This window comes from Zootoca vivipara, chromosome 11, assembly GCF_965207765.1.
Source record: "Zootoca vivipara chromosome 11, rZooViv2.hap1.1, whole genome shotgun sequence".
Lineage (NCBI taxonomy): Eukaryota > Metazoa > Chordata > Lepidosauria > Squamata > Lacertidae > Zootoca > Zootoca vivipara.
The window spans coordinates 31973043-31993152 of record NC_142594.1 but is presented as its reverse complement, the minus strand read 5'-3'; the positions used below and the strand labels follow the sequence as shown (position 1 = coordinate 31993152).

The window sequence follows — 20110 nt, the reverse complement described above, 5'->3', positions numbered from 1 at the left end:
TGAACCTTTCAAAACTGCTTGATCTTTAACCAGTGATTTAAAAACTGTGCTTATTTTTTGGTTTCTTAGAATTCCCAAGCAACACTGGGTACGAGGCTACTAGTTTTTAACATTATCAACTGTACCCTCTTGCTATAGATGACCAATACTTCTTATTTTAACGACAAGAAGCAGAAATCATATCAAACAGTCATCAGCACCTGAGGCTGATGAAAAGGACAGTTAAGTATGTCAATACAGAAAAGGTTAATCACTGGCAAAATCTATTTTAACAGTTACTACACTCCAAACCACACTTCTTCTTTTTCCAAGAGACTCAGTCTCCACTAAACATTAATGGTAATCACTATATTTTTTGGTGAATGTTCAAAACTGGATGAGATTCCAGAAGGCTACTTTGAACTATGTTCCCTTAGCATGCAAGCCTAATGCAAGGGGGAAATTAAGACAGATGCAAATTAAGACTAATGATGACAAATTGGAAAGAAAATACTGTCTACATCAAGATGCCAGAACAACCACAATGGCAAACACTATAGAAGCCAGGTCAGTCTGCCCTTACCTTATTAAGCGTGCTGATCTTTAAAACACTGATCACATTTGTGTTTACTGATAGAGCTTAAATGTAGATTTACAGATTCCTGAAATCCATTTAAGCTTCTAGGTTTCTGCCTGCCAGATTGTTTCCTAAATTCTATGACTCATCTAGTGACAGCAGATGAACAGCAAAGATCTTATCGCCATGCAGAGCTGCTGGTAACATGGAGGAAACAAGAGATCAGAAGCCAGTGCAGGTAGACGCTCAGACTGCCTCATTCCTCTTAGCCTTCTGACCACAGTATTCTGCCACAGCTGCAGTTTCTGAACTGTTCCAAAGGCGGTTCCATGTAAAATGCATTGTAGTAATTTGTGAGTTTACTGGAACACAAGACCACCAAAGACTTGCTTTCCACACCCAAGTAGAGGCATAGCTGGTTACCAGCCTAAGCTGGAGCAATGGATCTGAGAGCTCCTCACTACCACAAACTATGGCAGTATGAAGACTGAACCAAGAGGAAGAGAAAACCAAGTGAAGAGGAATGAGGGGGAAGTAGGGGTAGGAAATCTAACAACTGTTTGCAGTTTTATCAGTCTGAATCTTTGCCCCCAACCCCTGGATTCCCGTATGGCCAGGCAGATGTCATCCACAAGAGGTAGCAGAAACATTATAGCATTTTTCTATACTTTAACTTCTATGTGAACACTAAATCTTAAACGTTTTGCATTCAAATACAAGTGTGAAGGCTAACAAATTCTAACTGGGATATAAAAGGGACTATCTTTTAAACTTTGCCTTGCAAAGGATTCATTAAAAGAGATCAAAAGTAATTGTAATTGGGGAACAGCAAATTCCTGCTGAGTCATTCCTCATTACCCACCTGGTTTCATATATATATATATATATATATATATATATATATATATATATACATATATATACACATATATATATATATATACACATATATACATACACACACACACACACACACACACACACACACACACATACATATATACTATTTGCATTTTTTAAAAATGGCCTGTTGTGCTAAAAGACTCAGTGTGGCACTTTACAAAAGAATATAAAAACATTACACTTTTTGTAATTTCACTCTGGGGGATTGTTTAATATTTCCTTTTTAATGCTACTCAAGAGATTTGATTATTATTATTATTATCAACATTGTTCATTATATCACACTTTTTAGTTGCTTTTCTTTGCAAACTGTAACCCAACAAAACCCCAGTATATGCTTAACCCTTGCACTGAAATAAAGGGCAAATAGATCAATGAGAAAAAGCGAATTGAAATCTATTTCAATTTCAGCAATCTTCTAAACAGTTTTAGGTTGGGGTCTAAACCACAGAGCCTAGGGCTTGCTGATCAGAAGGTCAACTGTTTGAATCCCTGTGACAGGGTAAGCTCTCATTGCTCAGTCCCTGCTCCTGCCAACCTAGCAGTTCGAACGCATGTCAAAGTGCAAGTAGATAAATAGGTACCGCTCTGGTGGGAAGGTAAACAGCGTTTCTGTGTGCTGCTCTGGTTTGCCAGAAGCGGCTTAGTCATGCTGGCCACATGACCCGGAAGCTGTATGCCGGCTCCCTGGGCCAGTAAAGCGAGATGAGTGCCGCAACCCCAGAGTCGTCCGCGACTGGACTTAATGGTCAGGGGTCCCTTTACCTTTAGTATAGCTCAAGTTATTCTGAGCTAGGGCGTAGTGTGTATTAAATCTGCAAGTACTGTAATATCAAAAGGAGTTGGAAGTTGAACCAGAGAATTAGCAACATAGTTTCCAAGACTTGGGTAATATTATTTGCAATGTTCTAAAAAGCCTAGTAAAGTCTCATTTGGACAGCATTGTAGTAGAACAGGGGTGGAGAACTTATGGCCTTTCATTTGTTACAGGACTACAACTCCCATCATCCCTGACCACTGACCATGGCGGCTGGAACGGGCAGCCAAACAACATTTGGAAGGCTACATGGTCTCTCACCCATGCCAAAGAATAGAACTGCCAAGGTGACAAACGTTTTAGAAGATATATTTTTTATGTGGTAGAAGTCTAAAGTGATCTGGTATGCTTTATCTAATTTTTAAAAAATGGAAGGGGCAATGGTTTTTATATTTAGCAGAAATATTACAAGAGGGATGGAAGAGTGTTTAGTCTGTCCACGGGCAAACTCAGAATTACAAAATAAAAAGGATGGCGTGTCAGATTAGATAAAGAAGTTGAAAAACTTCCCTCCAGTTAAGAGTGATAAGAGCAGTTAATTAATGCAATTCCCTTTGTAGAGAGGATGTGACAACAGAGACCGCATAGCAGAAGGGTATATATAATTAGCAGAAAGTCTTGTGGGAACCCCCCCCCCAATTCCCGCTCTCTGTCTGAACCTAAATTCTCAGCTGGAGTCACTTTACTGCAAATGGGGTCGTATCAAAATAGCTCTCAGAAGCAGTGGGAGAGTGATAAGGGTTAGCTCAGCTTATCTGACGTGCCACAGAGGCAAGAGAATGCTTTTGCTGAGAACGGCATGGCTGGACACCTTTCCTGACTTGGGGACTTTGAAGAGCGGGATGGAAATATATCTGTATGAAGCTCATCAAACGAATGAATGTCAGCAGAAGGTATATGGAAAAATAATAGTCAGAAAAAGGCTCTGATCCAGGCAACGTCAGTTGTGTCCAATGGAAAACAACATTACTTAAACTAGTCAGGACTAATTTACTTACAGCATTTCTTAGCCGTCCTTCACCCTAAGGCTACTGGGCAGGTTACATAAACTAAGATCCCATAAAAAAAGAATATTCAACAAACCATTCAACTATTTTTTTAAAAAAGGTACAAAACAGATGCAACCAAAAACACCATTTGCAAGGAGGACAACTAAAAATGTGTTATGAATTTGGGGGTGCAGGACAGCCTAACTTCCAGATCAAGCTAGTGCCTGTGATAGTTAGACTCATGCATGTAATTAAGTGTCAAAAGTCAATTAAGTCAGGACTAGCCTCCTGCATGAGGTGTTTAATTACGCTTGCGTTAAAAACTACATGTCAGGCTACCTAGAGGTTAGAATCGAAGGAACCATAGTATTCTAGGCACACGTCCTCGGTTGTGCATTAGACATTGTAATCCTAGCCAAAGTAACAAGCGTTAATGTAGTCAGGCAAACTTCAAAGCAGGTACTGTCTTAAAGCTCTTTGCAAATGGTACTCCACACCTAGTCGCTTAAAAGAGATGCATGGATCCAGGTGCTATAAGAGGAAACTGGTTTTCTAGATCCATTTCGATTGGAGTTTAGGCCCAGTTTTGGCACAGAAACTGCTGTGATCACCCAGTACGACAACCTCAGTTGGGAGAGAGATTGGTGGGGAGGATGTGTCCCTCCTCAACTTCTCAGTGGCTTTCAATACCATTGGCTATGGGCCCGTCTGGAGTGACTGTCCGAGTTGGCAATGCTTTGTGGTGGTTCCGCTGCTCCTTGGAGGCTGGTGCTTGAGGATCACTCTTCAGCCCCATGGAGCCTCCAATGTGTGGTTCCTCAGGGTTCTATTTTATCCCCTGTGCTGTTTAACATCTACATGAAGCCGGTGAGTGGGATTATCCAGAGTTTTGGAGTATGTGGTCAGCAATATGCCGACGACACACAGCCCTACTTCTCCTTTTCATCTACAGGGTGAGGCAGTGGATGTGGTGGACCCTTGTCTTGTTTCGGTAATGAACTAGATAAGAGTCAACAAACTGAAGCTCAATCCAGATAAAACTCAGGCACTGTTAGTGGGTGGTTCCCTACACCGGATAGATGGGAGGTGGTCTCCTTTTGATGGGGTTACCCACTCCCCCTAAAGGAGTGAGTATGCAACTCGTGGGCATTCCTGGATCCTCTGCTGTTGCTTGGCTCAGGTTACCGAGTGCTATCCATCAGCTTTGGCTGGTGGCCCAGTTGCACCTCTATGGGGAAGGAGTTCACTGCTTTGGGGCTGGCACAGAGAAAGCTCTTTTATGATCCAATGCCTCCCCTGCAGATGAGGGCTGCGGCACCCCCCCCCTCCAGTTATCTGAGGGCTGCGGCACTACCAACAAGACCTCTTCCACTTATCAGGATATCCAAACCAGTACATATTTGTTCCACTGGTCATGGTAGGACTTAGCTGTGGCTAGCTAGGTCTAAAAACCTTCAACAGATGCTATCAATTTCAATTACCTTTAACTTCTTTTTATCTTTCTCTGAGGGAAATCTAGGTACACCGTGATCTATTATAGATGCCTGTCTATTTCTCAAGATAGAGTAAGGTCACTTCTCAGCCCTGTCTGCTGAAGGTTTCTGCCAATAGACTGCAGGTCAGCACTATGTCAGAAATTCACACCTGAATTATTCAGGTATTTGAAGTGGCCCTGGCTGCCCTTTAGGAATTGCAACAAGCTCCTTGCAAGATGTTTGGCTTCAGCTATGTCCAGGGTTGGGTCGGTGGTGCGGAGGGAGAACACCACGGTGTTTTTAAATCACTGAAGTAAAAACGCAGTTCAGACTGAGATCTCCTAGGGTTCAGCCTTGCTGTGAGAAAAGGTTTTTTTTTAATAAAAAAAGGCTGTTCTCGAAAGCATTGTGAGGCAGTGTAACAAAAGTTTCCTGCTGAATTTCAATTGGAAAAAGTGAACGTTTACCTAGTAAAAACAAACAAAAACGAAGTACATATTTCTGTCTGTACAGCACTGTCCTTCCCCTTTATTTTCTGTGTACTCATTTCAGCTGAACCCTCGGGTAATAGAGAAAACTCAATTTTGTCTTTTGTTCCATAAATTACACAGAAATTTCCCTTTGCACTTTAACATGACAAACTGCAGCGCTGTCTCTCTGTCCTCGCATTCTCACCTCTTTGTACAAAAAACTCCATTGAGCTACAATGACATACCGGTACTAATTGTAATGATTAGCTCATCTGTTATCAATGTCCACCTGCCATTCCTATCGCTGTTTTATTTAATTTCTTACATTTCCATTTCTTTCCTCTAAGGAGCTCAAAGTGGTGTACATGGTTCTCCCGCTACCCATTTTATCCTCACAACAACCCTGTGAGGTAGGTTGGGCTGAAAGACTGTCCAAAGCTCACTCAAGGTAATGTATATCAATTAACCAATGTATTACTGCTCTTCTTTGGCAGGGGTGGGAACAGAGAAATGATGCAATCCATCATATTTGCCTGAAATTTATAACACGCTCTGAGCTTTAGGTTCTTCTTTGTGGATTAACAAAGCTATGTCTTAAATTTTAAATTGATGATTACATTTTATTTGGATGGCATGATTTAAAATTTGGATGGCATGCCTGTCTGTGGCAGGCATCCCCAAACTGTGGCACTCCAGATGTTTTGGCCTACAACTCCCATGATCCCTAGCTAACAGGACCAGTGGTCAGGGAAGATGGGAATTGTAGTCCAAAACATCTGGAGGGCCGAAGTTTGGGGATGCCAGGTCTATGGTATGGAAAGGCAATTATATATGAGCTTCTCAAAACCATATAATCAGAAAAAAAACCTCTATACAGTTTGGGAAAAATATAAAAACCTATTAGAAAGAAAAACACTGCTGTGGTTATCACCGACAGAAGTCCTCTCAAGGAAAAAAATTAACACAGAAACAAACTGGAGTACACGTAGAGATCTTCTAAATCTCACTGGGGAGGAATACAAACTGAAAGAATATGAAGAGATAAAAGACCAAATGACAGATTGGCTAAGTTATTACCAATTAAGGGAAAAAATTAAGTTAGACAAAATATACAGTTTTGCTGGAAAGAACTCACAGTTTGAAGATACTAAGATCCAAGGCCAAAATATTATAAAAAATGTATAGATTTTATACCATGGGAACAACTGTGGAAAGTAAATGTAAGATTTACGGCATGCTATACGTTAAGAGAAAAGTTTATGAAGATGCAGCATAGGTGGTATCTGACACCCAACAGATTAGCAAAAATGTCAAAATCAATAAAAGGTAACTGTTAGAAGTGTAAAACAACAAAAGGAACCTTCTACCACATGTGGTGGTCATGTAGCATAATTTAAAATGATTGGGAAATGATTTATAGTGAACTTTAAAAAGTTTTAAAAATATTTTGTTAAAAACCCAGTAGCACTACTGTTGGGGTTGATTACTATAGAAGTTTCCAAAAGAGAAAGAAAATTTGTTTCTATATGCTACAACAGCCGGCTGAGTATTATTAGCACAAAAATGGAAAACAGATAAAGTGCCAAGAAAAGAAGTCTGGCATATTAAACTGTCAGAATATGCAGAGTTAGCAGGAATGACCACTAGAATAAGAAATCAAAACGAAGTACGATATAAAGAAGACTGGATACTATTTACAGAATATATGGGAAAGTATTATAAGCAACAATTTACCTGGCAGCATGGTAATTTTTTCAGCAGCGTAAGACACTAGTTAAAGTATATAAAAGTGGTCACGATAGACAGGGTGAACTAAGAAAACATGAGGAAAAGAGGGGCTAAAAGGTGTGAGGATTGGCAATAAAACTTCACAAAAGGAACCATGGGAGGAGAGGAGAGGAAGTCAATGAATGTTTTCTGATTTTTTGTCGATTATTAAAAATCTTTGAAAGGAAAGATTTTTTGTTGTATCATTTTTGTTGATGCTTTGTTGATGTGGAATGTTATCAGAAAATCAAATAAATAAAATATGGGGAAAGAACAAAAAAAACAAAGCTACGTCTTAGAAACCCAGGAAGCTACATGATATACCTAGTCGGACTATTACTCCATCTAGCCCAGTATTGTCTACTCTGACTAGCAGTTGTTCTCTAGGGCAGTGGTGGAGAACCTCTAGCATGTGGGTCTCATGAGGCCTGCTAGGCCTCCATCTGCCCTATGTGATATCAAATGTGGGGTGATAAAGGGTCTGGAAACCCAGCCTTATGGGGAATGTTTGAGGGAATTGAGTATGTTTAGCCTAGTAAAGGAGGAGACTGGGACGAGATACGATAGCCATCTTCAAATATCTAAAGGGCTGTCACATGGAGGATGGAGCAAGCTTGTTTTCTCCTGCTCCAGAGGGTAGAACCCAAACCAATGGATTCAAGTTACAAGAAAGCAGATTCTGATTAAACATCAAGAACTTTCTGACAGTATGAGGTGCTGATTGGCAGCAGCTGCAAAGCCCTGTGCCAGGTCCCTTGCACAGCACTTTGCAAGCCTCACCAACCATGTCATAATGGCATCAGCTAATAGGCAGGAGGGTGGCCTCACCAACCTGTCAAACTTCACTCACAAGAGGGTGGGAGAGTTAAAGATCTGGCCCACTGGTTGGTTCTCAAGGCAAAGGGATCCATGCCACCCACTACCTGATCTTTTTAACTGGAGATGCCAGGGATTGATAGGAAGATGTATAAACACCCCAAAAGTAAATGAAAGTGAATGCTCAATAAATATTAGAAGCAATCTAACTGCTGTGTAAACTCTGTGCAAGTAAATCAGGATGAATGCTAATAAATAGGTCATCTGCAGAAAGTATTTTAGAGATTTTTGTTGTTGCATATATCCAGAAATAATTGCCTTCCTAAAATGCCATTTACTGCCAGGAGCCTGACATTATTCTCTTTATTTAGAATATTTACACCCCACTTTGCAGCCCCAAGAGGCTCTTCAAGCAATTTACAAAAGATTCTCACAACAAAACCACATTTTACCTTGCATATCTTCATTTTTACTTTGCATATTGATCTTCAAATATCAAAAGTACTTTGATCCAACTATTTGCATCAAAGTGGAAACATGGTGCTGGGAACAAAGGCAAGCTACTTTTAGAGAATTCTCAATGGAGGAAAATGTCTTCTAAAACATAACATTTTCTGTAGCTTAATACATGCAGAGATACAAATTAACCTCTAGTGAATTCAATATGAATCGCTGGCCTGTGCATTAACAAAGATGTACAAACATTTGTTGGCTTAAACGAAAGGCTTAGGAAAAATGAGAAACCTAACAGCTTTATCCTATAAGGGAATGTGTCAAGTGGCAAAGGGGACCGACGGCATAGAGCACTAAGTAGCAAACTGCCATAATGGCACCACATTTCTACTCAGAAGTCCAATGGATAGAGGATTGTAGCCTAAGGCTGGAATCCTATGCACAGTTACCTAGGAGTAAGCTGCGCTGAACTGAGTGGGACTTAAGTGGAAGTCGATAGGCACTGGATCGGGTTGTATTTAAGGTGTTCTTTCTCCTTTCTGAACCACTAAAATTCCTGCAGATGACCTGACCTTATGTGGCTCTTTTTGCAAGACAGAGTCTCTCACCCATGTCCAGTACATTTCACCACCAATCAACAACATGGAGGACATCTTAAGGAAAATGTACTCCATAAGGGGTGTTACAGTGACATTAGGGGTCCGTGAGGAGTTAAGGAATCAGATAAATTTGATACAAGGCTGTTTTGTGGATCAGCCCAACATTCTTTGCAACATGAAGATTTTGTGATGGCAAGACGTTTGTCCTCTTAGCTTTCAGATCCAAGAGTTCAAAACCCTCCTGTTCGTAACAGGTTCTCCACCTAGCAATGTAAAGGAAATAATACTCACTGGATCCTTTTTTACCAGGTCTCGATCAGACACTACTGCAATGAGGTGGGCGAGTGTAAACACAGAATTAAGAACGTAAGAAAGAAACAAATTCTTGTGCAGTGTTATCCTTTGACAGCTGAGGCTCCTGAAAGATACGCACCACAAATTGTAAATTAGTGTTTTGATTCTTATGTCACTTTTTAACAAGCACATGCTGGCAATTTTTTTCTGAAGAATGCAATCTGGCAACAGGCAGTTGGAAACCCATGGCTGGCAATGAACCAATGGGAGCTAAACATTTTGCTTAAAGGCACATGCTTTCCAAATCACACTTAAAGGACCTCTCAAACTTGCTTTCTGTCTGAGCCCTATAGGCTCAAACTGTACAGGCAGAAAGGTGCCCTGATACCAAGTGACATTTTTGTGTATGTACAAATTGCAAACAGTGAATGAGGTATTCTATAAGGAGATGTTCTTCAGAACACTTAGATGGAAATTACATAATGCCGTAGGAATGGGTAATCAACTAAGCAAGGAATTTTAACCTGGAATTTCCCTGGATGTCAGGGAGATTTGTATTCATATTCTGCATGGTTTTTATTCCTTCTTGGATCCCACAAGAATGAGAGACTTATTTCCTGCTTGATTGTGGCCAACATAATCAAGGAAGTGACCTATTTTTCGAGATTTCCACACTCCAAAGCCAAAATTTTACTTGAACTAATCACAAATTATTGTGTCATTAAATCACCAGACTCATTGACACAGAGAACAGCAGTGCTATTGTATGTTTGAACTGGCCATCAGTAGTTGGGATAGTAGAAAAAACAAACAAAAGCTCCTACGCGTATACTAGAATGTGGACAAAGTGATAGAATTGCTTACACTGAATTTCATCTGCTGTTTTGTTGCCCATTCATCCCAGCGCGAAGAGTTTCTTCTGAAGTTCTTTACAACCTGCATTGGAAGTTGCTAGCCTAAATAATTTGGGGTACCCACCCTGTTCACCCAACTTGGCAACTCACTGCTCAATCCTGACTGCAGATCATTCAGTACAGTAAATAGAAGCTGCTGACTTCCTTCCATTATGATCATTTAATTCTATCCTCTGCTTCCTATTTCTGTAAATAGACTATTGGGGCACATACCCAAGCCCTTTCTTACTCATGCTCAGGCCATTCATTTCTGTAATGACTGCAGAAAGCATGAACAGGAATATACCAGAAGTGGCTACCAGGTGGGAGGAAATTTTATGCTAGCTTCTGAGCAGGTGAATTGCTGTTGCTTACCAGTTTAGACCTCATTTGGAGCAGGAGAGAATTATTTAAGAATAATAAACTGAAGCACTATAACTGCATTCCATGTTGTGCATGAATGGAATGGCCGGTTGCATCTGTACATCACACAAAACCATGGTTTAGTGAAACAGAACTGAGACTTTTGGGCTCATGTACTCTCCCCTCTCTTCCTCTTTTGCAGCTGGGAGGAGGATTTTGGCAGAGTTTAATTTCAGTTTCCTTGAATCTTGGCTTGTTGTGCCTGTTGGAACAAGGAATTGCAATTCATCCCAAACCAGTAAGCTTCATAACAAATTATTTCAGAATGGATTATTTTGAAACTAATCATTGTTAGGAATAAAACATGATTGTTAGGAATAAAACATGGTTCCTGATCTAGGCAGCATGACAAGCTGAAATTCAGAGAAACTGAAAAGAAACACTGTCAAAGTCCTCTGACCAGACTTGCAAGAGAAAGAAGTGCGGGGAGCGGGGGAGAATGCAAGTTTTAGGTTCACTGTGTCTCCATTCTGCTTGAGCAGTTTACAACAGATAAGATAATTGATTTGAGCTAGACATATGTAACCTGGAAGTACAGAGTACAGTGGGATTTACTTCCAAGTAAACATGCATAGGGTGGTGCTGTAGATCTACTTTGGTAAGCAAAGCAGTAGGCAATCTTCAGTTACACAGAATAGCACATCAGAATTTGTCTGTTTTGATTTTTTTTTTTGCATAATTTCAGGTAGGCACGGTGCTGTACATCCAGTGAGATGGAACAAAATGGAATTTGAATAAGGTTATTTCCAGTCACTGTAGACTAATGAGCATTGCATGGAACTGAGGCTGACTGGTTGCTGTCGTTGAAGAAAAGAAAGAAAAGAATACTTACTTGAAATAGAAGAAGATTCCCAAGGAAATCAACAGGGAGGTTATAGACAAAGCATGTCCTACTATAGTCATATAGTAAAGGATGAATACCATCTGAAATTTAAAAAGAAGCAGCAAATGGCAATATCTTTGTTTGCTTAGACATCCTTTGGTGACACAGATATTAGATATGTATATTCTCATTTGAAAAATGCTAAAGTTGACATCCCTCCACGTGTTGAAGATTTAAATGTACATAATTTAGTTAAAGAGCTATAAGACCATATGTAGTCGTGGGTCAGGAACAACACGTCCCTTCATATTCATTTCTGAGCCTTATCCCAATCATGAATTGTTGCAGAATTCTGTAACATTTTGGAAGGAAATGGATCAAAACATACAAACTTTATATTACTAAAATAAACCCCTATATTATGGTACTGATAGCTATAAGCACGGTACAGTACACTTTTGAAGGATGATGTGGCTGATCATGAAGCCAAGTGAACTGAGGAAAATGCTTCCTGCTTCACTCAAGGTACTTCGGGGGCGGGGGGGGGGAGGTGCCTGACAACTACTGGGACTCTAGTCATTCTTCATATAATCATGTTGAATCTGGAAGAATTTGTTTCAGCCACTCTCATTGAAACAAAATAATTGAAAACCACAGAGGAAACAGAAATTCTTTTTCTACAAAGGGATCTCTGTCTCTCTCCCCCCCCCCAATAAATTGCAGTTGGTTTCAGATGCCTGGAATATTTTGATGCTCTACTGCACATGATTTCTATTTTATTTGTCTCTGCATTTAGGATAAATGATTGCCAGACTTCTCGCCGAGAACAGTATATCATTACTTCTTCTTACAAAGGGACACAGATTTCATTAGAATATTAAAAGCCATATTTATCAATCTAATTAAGACTTTTCCACAGAATTATGTACTGAGTATTAGGCCACAGCTGGGTCTAAATGTCACAAACAAAATGGAAAAGTCCTCTAACCAACAGCAGCCTACAAGTTTACAGAATGGGGAAAAAAGGGGGCGCGGGAAGGATTATTCCCTATCCAGTGATGGGCAACAAGCTTCCACTGCCGAGTGCCATTCTGGAGGCTGGCACTAGGTGGTGGCAGAGAACCTGGAGCTGCTACCCCAACACACAGTGCTAGGTAGATACATGGCTACTGAGCAGGTAGACTTGTCTAGCACACCGCCTTGGTGCTTCCTCCCACATGAAGTGGTGCTCAGTGGTGGAAGCTCGTAGCCCTTTCTGCTCTATCTACTGCCATAGCCAGCTTTTTCATACCTTATAATAACTACAATATTATCAGCAGGGTTGGATGAATCAGCAGGTGATCCAGGCAGCTGCCAATGGCAAGAGGCACAGTGGGCCCCTGTTATGGCCTACATCTACTCAACTGGTCTACTCAACAGCCGAAATAAATCAGATAAGCCATTTGATCTTCAGTTGCAAAATGGCAACACAGACCTGTATGGCCATGTTGCTTTGGTAAACAACGTTGTTTTAATTTGCAGGAAAATGTGCAGCATCAGTGCCAATGTGACAAGAGTTTATTGTGATCAAATCCAGGAGTGTAAATTTATCATCTCATATCGTACGGATGGCAAAGTTGAGAAACGGGCTACATTACAAAACAACCCCCCCTCCCCACACCCGGCATATTCCAAAGCTGAGAAAAATAGAGTGGGCTTGCTCAAGACTCTCTCTGCCTGGATAGTACAGGGATTTGCCCTTGGCATTCACAGTTAAGTACTCACTTTAGTCTTAAACAATAGCTACCTAGTGCGTAGAATGTGTCCCTGAGGCCTATGGGATCTGAAACATAGGGAAGGGGCTAGCACTATTTTATATTGCATCCTAAATCGTAGGCAGCAAACGTGTAGGAGTCAAATTTGGATAGTGGCAGCCGTTGCATCAAACTTTAGAAGCCTACCTTACGTTTTTCATTTGTGAAGGAATTGCACCGTGTGTAGTTGGACCAGGTTCGATTACTTTCAGGATGCCGAAACCAGGTTCCAGTCTTGTCACAGTATTTTGTTGCTGTTTCTGTGAATTAAAAAGGCAAGAGTTTGTAATTCATACTAGAACCCTATGCCCAGATACCAAACCATGTTAGCTCTGGCGCATTTCAATAATTTTAGGTGATATTTAAAATAAAGCCGATCTATTTATTCTTTTTCTTCGATTTTTTATTTTATAGTGTGCTAATTTTCAAGAAAAAGGTAAGCATTAACTATATAATTGATTTAGCCCCTTTCCACACACCCCCCAAAAAAATCAGAAGACTAATGTGTCAAATTGTCCCATAAATCTTTATGTGTAGTTGGTGGCTTGGTGGGTGCCAGTCATCAGAACGTCCATTTGAGTATTTTATAAAGGGGTGCCATATTTAAACAAAATCATCCGTATTGGATATGTCATTCAAGGCATGACATCTCTTAGTTAGTTTCTCAGATAAAGCAATTGTCCATATGTTCTGTTTCCATCGTGTGATATACAGTGGTATCTCTGGTTAAGAACTTAATTCATTCTGGAGGTCCATTCTTAACCTGAAACTGTTCTTAACCTGAGGTACCACTTTAGCTAACGGGGCCTCCCGCTGTCGCTGCGCCGCCGTGGCGCGATTTCTGTTCTCATCCTGAAGCAAAGTTCTTAACCCGAGGTACTATTTCTGGGTTAGCGGAGTTTGTAACCTGAAGCGTGTGTAACCCGAGGTACCACTGTAAAGGCAATCGAATCCTTTCGTTTTTTGCTATAGGTAATTGTGCTGCTACCAAAAGAAAAGCGACAAGTTCCTTGTCTAATTATTTGGGTATTGTGAGGGACAAGGGATACAGGGAAGTCCCTCCCATCTTAAGTTCCAGCCCATCCCCAAGCGCTGGAGAGAGTAAGGAGAGCTCTGCCTCCAGCGGAGAGTCAGGAAGTGGTGTCCGAGGCTCAGGCAAGGTTGTGGAGCCCATACCGCAGGTGGGACAGGAAGTTGGACGCACGGGGGGGGAGGCCAATCCCCCCAACTCCCGAATTGCGACGCAAACGTAGGGGGAAGAGGTTGGGTCTGCCAAAGCTTTGGTGCTGGAAGAAAACGCGCCAATCGCCATTCGGAGGTTCTGACACCTCACCTTAAGGATGCATTTTTACTGCTCTGAACACTGTAAATAATCAGCACTTAATAAAAGCCTTAAAAGACCATGCTGGAGTCGTTACTCTAGAGTAGCCATATCAGGCCCTCTGACAGCAACCTCCGAATCTTTTTTTGGCTACTTTGGAGTGCAGCGATGAGCGCTCAAGAGGCTGAGCATTGGAGGCTGGAGGCCGAAGCAGCGAAGCAGGAGCTACGGAACCTCACAGCGCAGGCACAGCAGCAATTGCATGCCGCTCAGGAGGAAGCGCGAGGGGCGCAGGAGGAGCTGAACAAGCTGGTGGACCAGGTGAGGACAAAAGAGGAGACTGAGAAACAGCTAAGGGTGATGGTATTGGACCTGCAGAAAAAGTTAGAAGAGGAGAAAGCCGCTAGAGGTGGGGGGGCGCCCCAGCCGCAGCTAGTCCAAGTGAGAAGGGGACAGAGCCTAGTCACCAAGTTTAGCGGCGACCCTAGGGAGTACCTAGGATTCGAGACAGAAATAAATTATGCGCTGGAATTGCATGCAGCAGAATTCCCAGATGACGAGCACAGAGTCTCCTTTATCATAGAGCATTTGACGGGGGCCGCCCGAGAATGGGTAAGACCGCTCATCGCGCAAAAAAATCCTTGCATGAAGAACGCAAAATTATTTCTAGAAGCTTTAAAAATAATGTACGCTAGTGACAGTGAAATGGAGGCCACTAAACAGGAGCTTCATAACTTAACACAAGGAAAATCGACAGTTAGGGACTACTGGGCGAGATTCACCATGCTGGTGCACAAACTGGGGTGGGATCTGCAAAGTGAGCCAGTGAAATCAGCCTTCTACCTGGGTTTGCACGCAGACGTTAAGGATGAGCTGGCAAGAGGTCCTAGACCGCGGACTATGGATGAGTTAAGCAAAGCGGCGCTAGCGGTGGGGGTGAGACAGGAATCCAGATGGTATGACAAACAAGCGACGCGCGCAGCAAAACCTTGGTTCCCACGCTCCCAGGACAGACCACATCACCAAACCCCACCCCAGGGCCCGCCCCCAGGGCCCGCCCCCAGACCCGCCCAGACCAAGCCCAGAGCCGGAACCGATGGAGATCGGTGGAGCGCGCGCGCGGGCTTTTCAAACCCCGGCGGCGCCAAGACGCAAGGAGGGAAGAGGCGGGAATTGCTTTCTCTGCAACTCCCCCCGGCATCGCGTCAGAGACTGCCCTCATCGCAGAGAGTGGCAAGGAAAGGCGGGAACGGTTGTACCTTCCCCCACTGAAGCAGCACCACAGCAGGGAAACGAGACAGCCTGGCTGCAGGAGACAAGGGGCAGCAGCCAGGCACAGTCAGCAGACAACAGCCCCAGCCCGCCCACCCGCACAGAGAGGAGCAGAGCCAGCCCACCCCTCCCAGAGCAGGAGTGGTTCTAGAAGTCACGCTAACGCTCCCAAATGGCTATCCCCTGACAGTCCTCGCCTTAATTGACAGTGGTGCCTCAGCCAACTTCTTCTCGAGAAACTTTGCAGAAGAGCACCAGATCCAGCTTCTGCAGCTGGATTTTCCCCTGCACGTAGCCACCATTGACGGCAGAGAGTTGCTGGGAGGGGCCATCACTCATCAAACCCCCCCCCATGAGAATGACGGTGGGAAGGCACTCAGAGACACTGGCTTTCAACGTCACAACCATCTCAGACCCCCCCATCGTTTTGGGAATGAGCTGGCTGGCGCGCCACGACCCCTCCATAAGTTGGCACCAGAGATGCATCACGTTTGGGTCGGACTTTTGTCTGGAACATTGCATGCAGCACCAACCAGGGGAGGGGCCTCCAATAGCCACGGTGGCCACCATGCATGTCAAAGGGGGTGAGGCGATACCCAAGCAGTACTGGGACCTGCAGGAGGTCTTCAGCGAAGCGGAGTCCGACCACCTACCCCCACACAAGTCTTTCGACTGCCAGATCAACCTGGTGCCAGGGGCAATGATACCCCCAGCCAAGCTGTACGCCATGTCAGATCAGGAACTCGAGGATTTGCGTGCGTTCATAGACAAGAACCTCAAACGGGGGTTCATCAGAGAAAGCAAGGCAGCAGGGGGCAGCCCGGTCTTCTGGGTGGACAAGAAAGACACGCAACAGCGCCGTCTTGTGGTGGATTTCAGACGGCTCAATTCAGTGACAGAGCCAGTGGCTTTCCCCATGCCCAGAGTGGACGATCTCCTGACAGCGGCACGCAGGGGCAAGATTTTCACCAAGCTAGACCTGAGGGGGGCGTACAACTTGATCAGGATTCGGGAAGGCGATGAGTGGAAAACCACGATGTTCACGCCTCTGGGCTCTTTTGAATATCTGGTGATGCCCTTCGGGTTGCAAGGGGGCTCAGCATGCTTCCAGGCCTTCATGCACCACGTCCTGGGGTCCCTTCTCTTCAAGAACTGCTTAGTCTTCCTGGATGACATCCTTATCTATTCCGCTGACCCAGTGCAACATGTGAAGGATGTCAGGGAGGTATTGCAACGCCTGAAGGAGAACCACCTGTATGTGAAGCTGGAGAAGTGCAAGTTTCACACCAGGGAAGTGGACTTCCTGGGCTACAAACTGTCAGACAAGGGACTGGCGATGGACAAGGACAAGGTGCAGGCCATCCTGGACTGGCACAGCCCCAGGACGCGCAAAGATGCCCAACGCCTCCTAGGATTCGCCAATTTCTACAGGAAATTCATCAAGAACTTCTCGCGGGTTACGGCTCCCATCACGGACTGCCTGAGAGGCAAGCAGAAGTTCAGGTGGACGCCAGAGGCGCAAGCAGCGTTCGAAAGCCTCAAGAGGGTGTTCGCGTCCGACCAGAACCTGTTCCATGTGGTGCAGGATGCGCCCCTACGCGTGGAGACAGACGCTTCAGACCGGGCGTTGGGAGCGATCCTGTTGCAACTGGACGCCAACAGAGAGTGGAGACCTTGTGCCTTCTTCTCCAGGAAGCTGACACAGCCTGAACGCAACTACACAGTGTTTGATAGGGAACTTCTTGCGATCCACGCTGCTTTCCAGCACTGGCGACACTTCCTGGTGGGCGCCAAGCACCCCATCCAGGTGTGCACAGACCACAAGAACCTGGAGTTCTGGAGAACGGCCAGGGTGCTCAACCAGCGACAGATACGGTGGGCAGAGTTCTTCTCGAACTTCAACTTCTCCATCCACTACATCCCAGGGGAGCAGAATGTCAGGGCGGATGCCCTCTCCCGCAAACCAGAGTACATGGAGCAGGAGTTGCCACCAGCGCCCAGGCACATTTTCCCCCCATCAGCATGGTCCTGCGGAGCAGCAGTGGTGAGCGAGGCAGAACTCACAGCACTGACGGCAGCAGATGAGTTTGCCTCCCGCATCTTCAGAGAGCTGCGAGGGGGGAGGGAGCAGGCCAAAGACTTTGAGGAAAGGAGGGGTTTGCTTTTTTACAGGGGAGCCCTGTACCTGCCCACCAAACAGCTGAGAGGTAAGGTCCTCAAGCAGATGCACGACAACCCAACGGCGGGTCATTTCGGTAGGGACAAAACCACTCACCTAGTCATGAGACACTTCTGGTGGCCAGGGGTGCGGGAGGATGTTCGGGATTATGTAAGGGGATGTGACACCTGCCAGCGAGCAAAGGTGGTCAGAGCGCCACCAGCAGGTTTGCTGGAGCCATTAGGCACACCGCACAGGCCGTGGGAAGTAGTGTCCATGGACTTCATCACAGACCTGCCGTCGTCCAGGGGCAAGACCGCAGTGTTGGTGGTGGTGGACCTCATGTCCAAAATGTGCCACTTTATACCGTGTGCCAGGGCGGTCTCGGCAGAAGAGACGGCCAAACTGTTTGTTGACCACATATTCAGACTGCATGGATTGCCTTTAAGAGTTATTTCGGATCGTGGCCGCCAATTTGTTTCCAGGTTCTGGCGGCGGCTAATGAACCTCCTGCAGGTGGAGGTCAGTTTGTCTATGGCTCGGCACCCGCAGACCAATGGACAGGCGGAGCGGGTCAACGCCATTCTGCAGCAGTACCTGAGATGTTACGTCAGCCAGAGGCAAACGGACTGGGTGGATCGCCTGCCACTGGCAGAATTTGCCTACAACAATGCGGTGCACGTCTCCACAGGGGTGTCGCCCTTTAAGGCCAACTACGGGCGCGACCTCAGATCTTTCCCGGAGAGGGAGGGGGAGGAGGAGGAAGAGGGCCCACAGGCAGAGGATTGGGCAGAGGACCTGGAGACGGTGCACCAGCAGCTCAGAGAACACTTGGAGAGGGCCAAGGAAGCGTACAAGAAGGGGGCAGATCGCCACAGGCGACCGGGAGAGGTCATCAGGGTGGGGGACAAGGTTTGGTTATCCTCGGAAGGTCTTCCCACCAGGGGGCGATGCAAGAAGTTAGCACCCAGGAGGCTGGGCCCCTTCACGGTCGCGCAACAGGTCAACCCGGTAGCCTTCAGGCTAGCACTGCCTGAGGACATGAGAGTGCACCCAGTGTTTCATAGATCGCTGCTGTCGCCGTACAGAGAAAGTACCAGGTTCAGGGACAGCGATCAGCCTCCAGAGGGAGGGGGGGAGACGGGAGACGCCCGACAGCTCAATGAGGCAACTGAGATTTTAGACTCAAGGAGAGGGGTGAGAGGGCTGGAGTACCTGATAGCATGGGAGGACACTCCGCCGTCCCACAATGAGTGGATACCGGCCACGGAAGTACCTGAGGAATTTTTAGTGGAAGAGTTCCACGCCCTGTTCCCCCACAGGCCCAAGCCCTGGCACATGGAAAGGGAGGGAGAGGGGGAGGGGCGGGAGGAAGGGATCGCAGGCAGCAGCTCTCCATGGAGATGGGAAGCGGAATTTGAGGATACGGAAGAAGAGGTGTGGGTTTCACCGAGGTCGACTACGTCAGAGGCAGGAGAGGACTGGCAGAACATTTTTACTCCCACCAGCTCTGACGCCACTGACTTCTTGGGATTCCCGTCTTCTCAGGGGGAAGGAGAAAGATCGCAGGATTGGGGGGAAATTTTTACACCCACAGGCTCGGATGCCACAGACTTCTTGGGGTTTCACTCGTCCCCAGCAAGCAGAGAGCCCCTAGGGAGGGGGGGAGAGGAGCCTGGGAGGGGGGTGGATGTGAGGGACAAGGGATACAGGGAAGTCCCTCCCATCTTAAGTTCCAGCCCATCCCCAAGCGCTGGAGAGAGTAAGGAGAGCTCTGCCTCCAGCGGAGAGTCAGGAAGTGGTGTCCGAGGCTCAGGCAAGGTTGTGGAGCCCATACCGCAGGTGGGACAGGAAGTTGGACGCACGGGGGGGAGGCCAATCCCCCCAACTCCCGAATTGCGACGCAAACGTAGGGGGAAGAGGTTGGGTCTGCCAAAGCTTTGGTGCTGGAAGAAAACGCGCCAATCGCCATTCGGAGGTTCTGACACCTCACCTTAAGGATGCATTTTTACTGCTCTGAACACTGTAAATAATCAGCACTTAATAAAAGCCTTAAAAGACCATGCTGGAGTCGTTACTCTAGAGTAGCCATATCAGGCCCTCTGACAGGTATCTTTGAAGATTGTTAATAAACCTAGGCATAGATTACATCTTGGTTCCTGATTTTGCTTATTTCTGTAAATACCCTTTCCCAAAATGGTGGCACTAATTCACATGTCCATCACATATGAAAAGTTGTGCCAATTACCTTGCACCCTATCCAGCATGCCAAAGTGGATACTTCGGCC

General features: G+C 45.2%; 1 protein-coding gene across 2 annotated transcripts in view; it reads right to left on the bottom strand.

Annotated features, from left to right (window-relative positions):
• The window catches only part of CALCR (calcitonin receptor), a 148996-nt gene that overhangs the window by 35709 nt on the left and 93177 nt on the right, over positions 1-20110 (bottom strand). For both annotated transcript variants that reach the window (XM_035129172.3, XM_088654192.1), the window contains exons 5-7: positions 13219-13331; positions 11288-11379; positions 9137-9263 (exon numbers count right to left, since the gene is read on the bottom strand). In XM_035129172.3, the coding sequence (XP_034985063.1) occupies positions 9137-9263; positions 11288-11379; positions 13219-13331 (332 nt within the window). The remainder of the gene's footprint in view (positions 1-9136; positions 9264-11287; positions 11380-13218; positions 13332-20110) is intronic.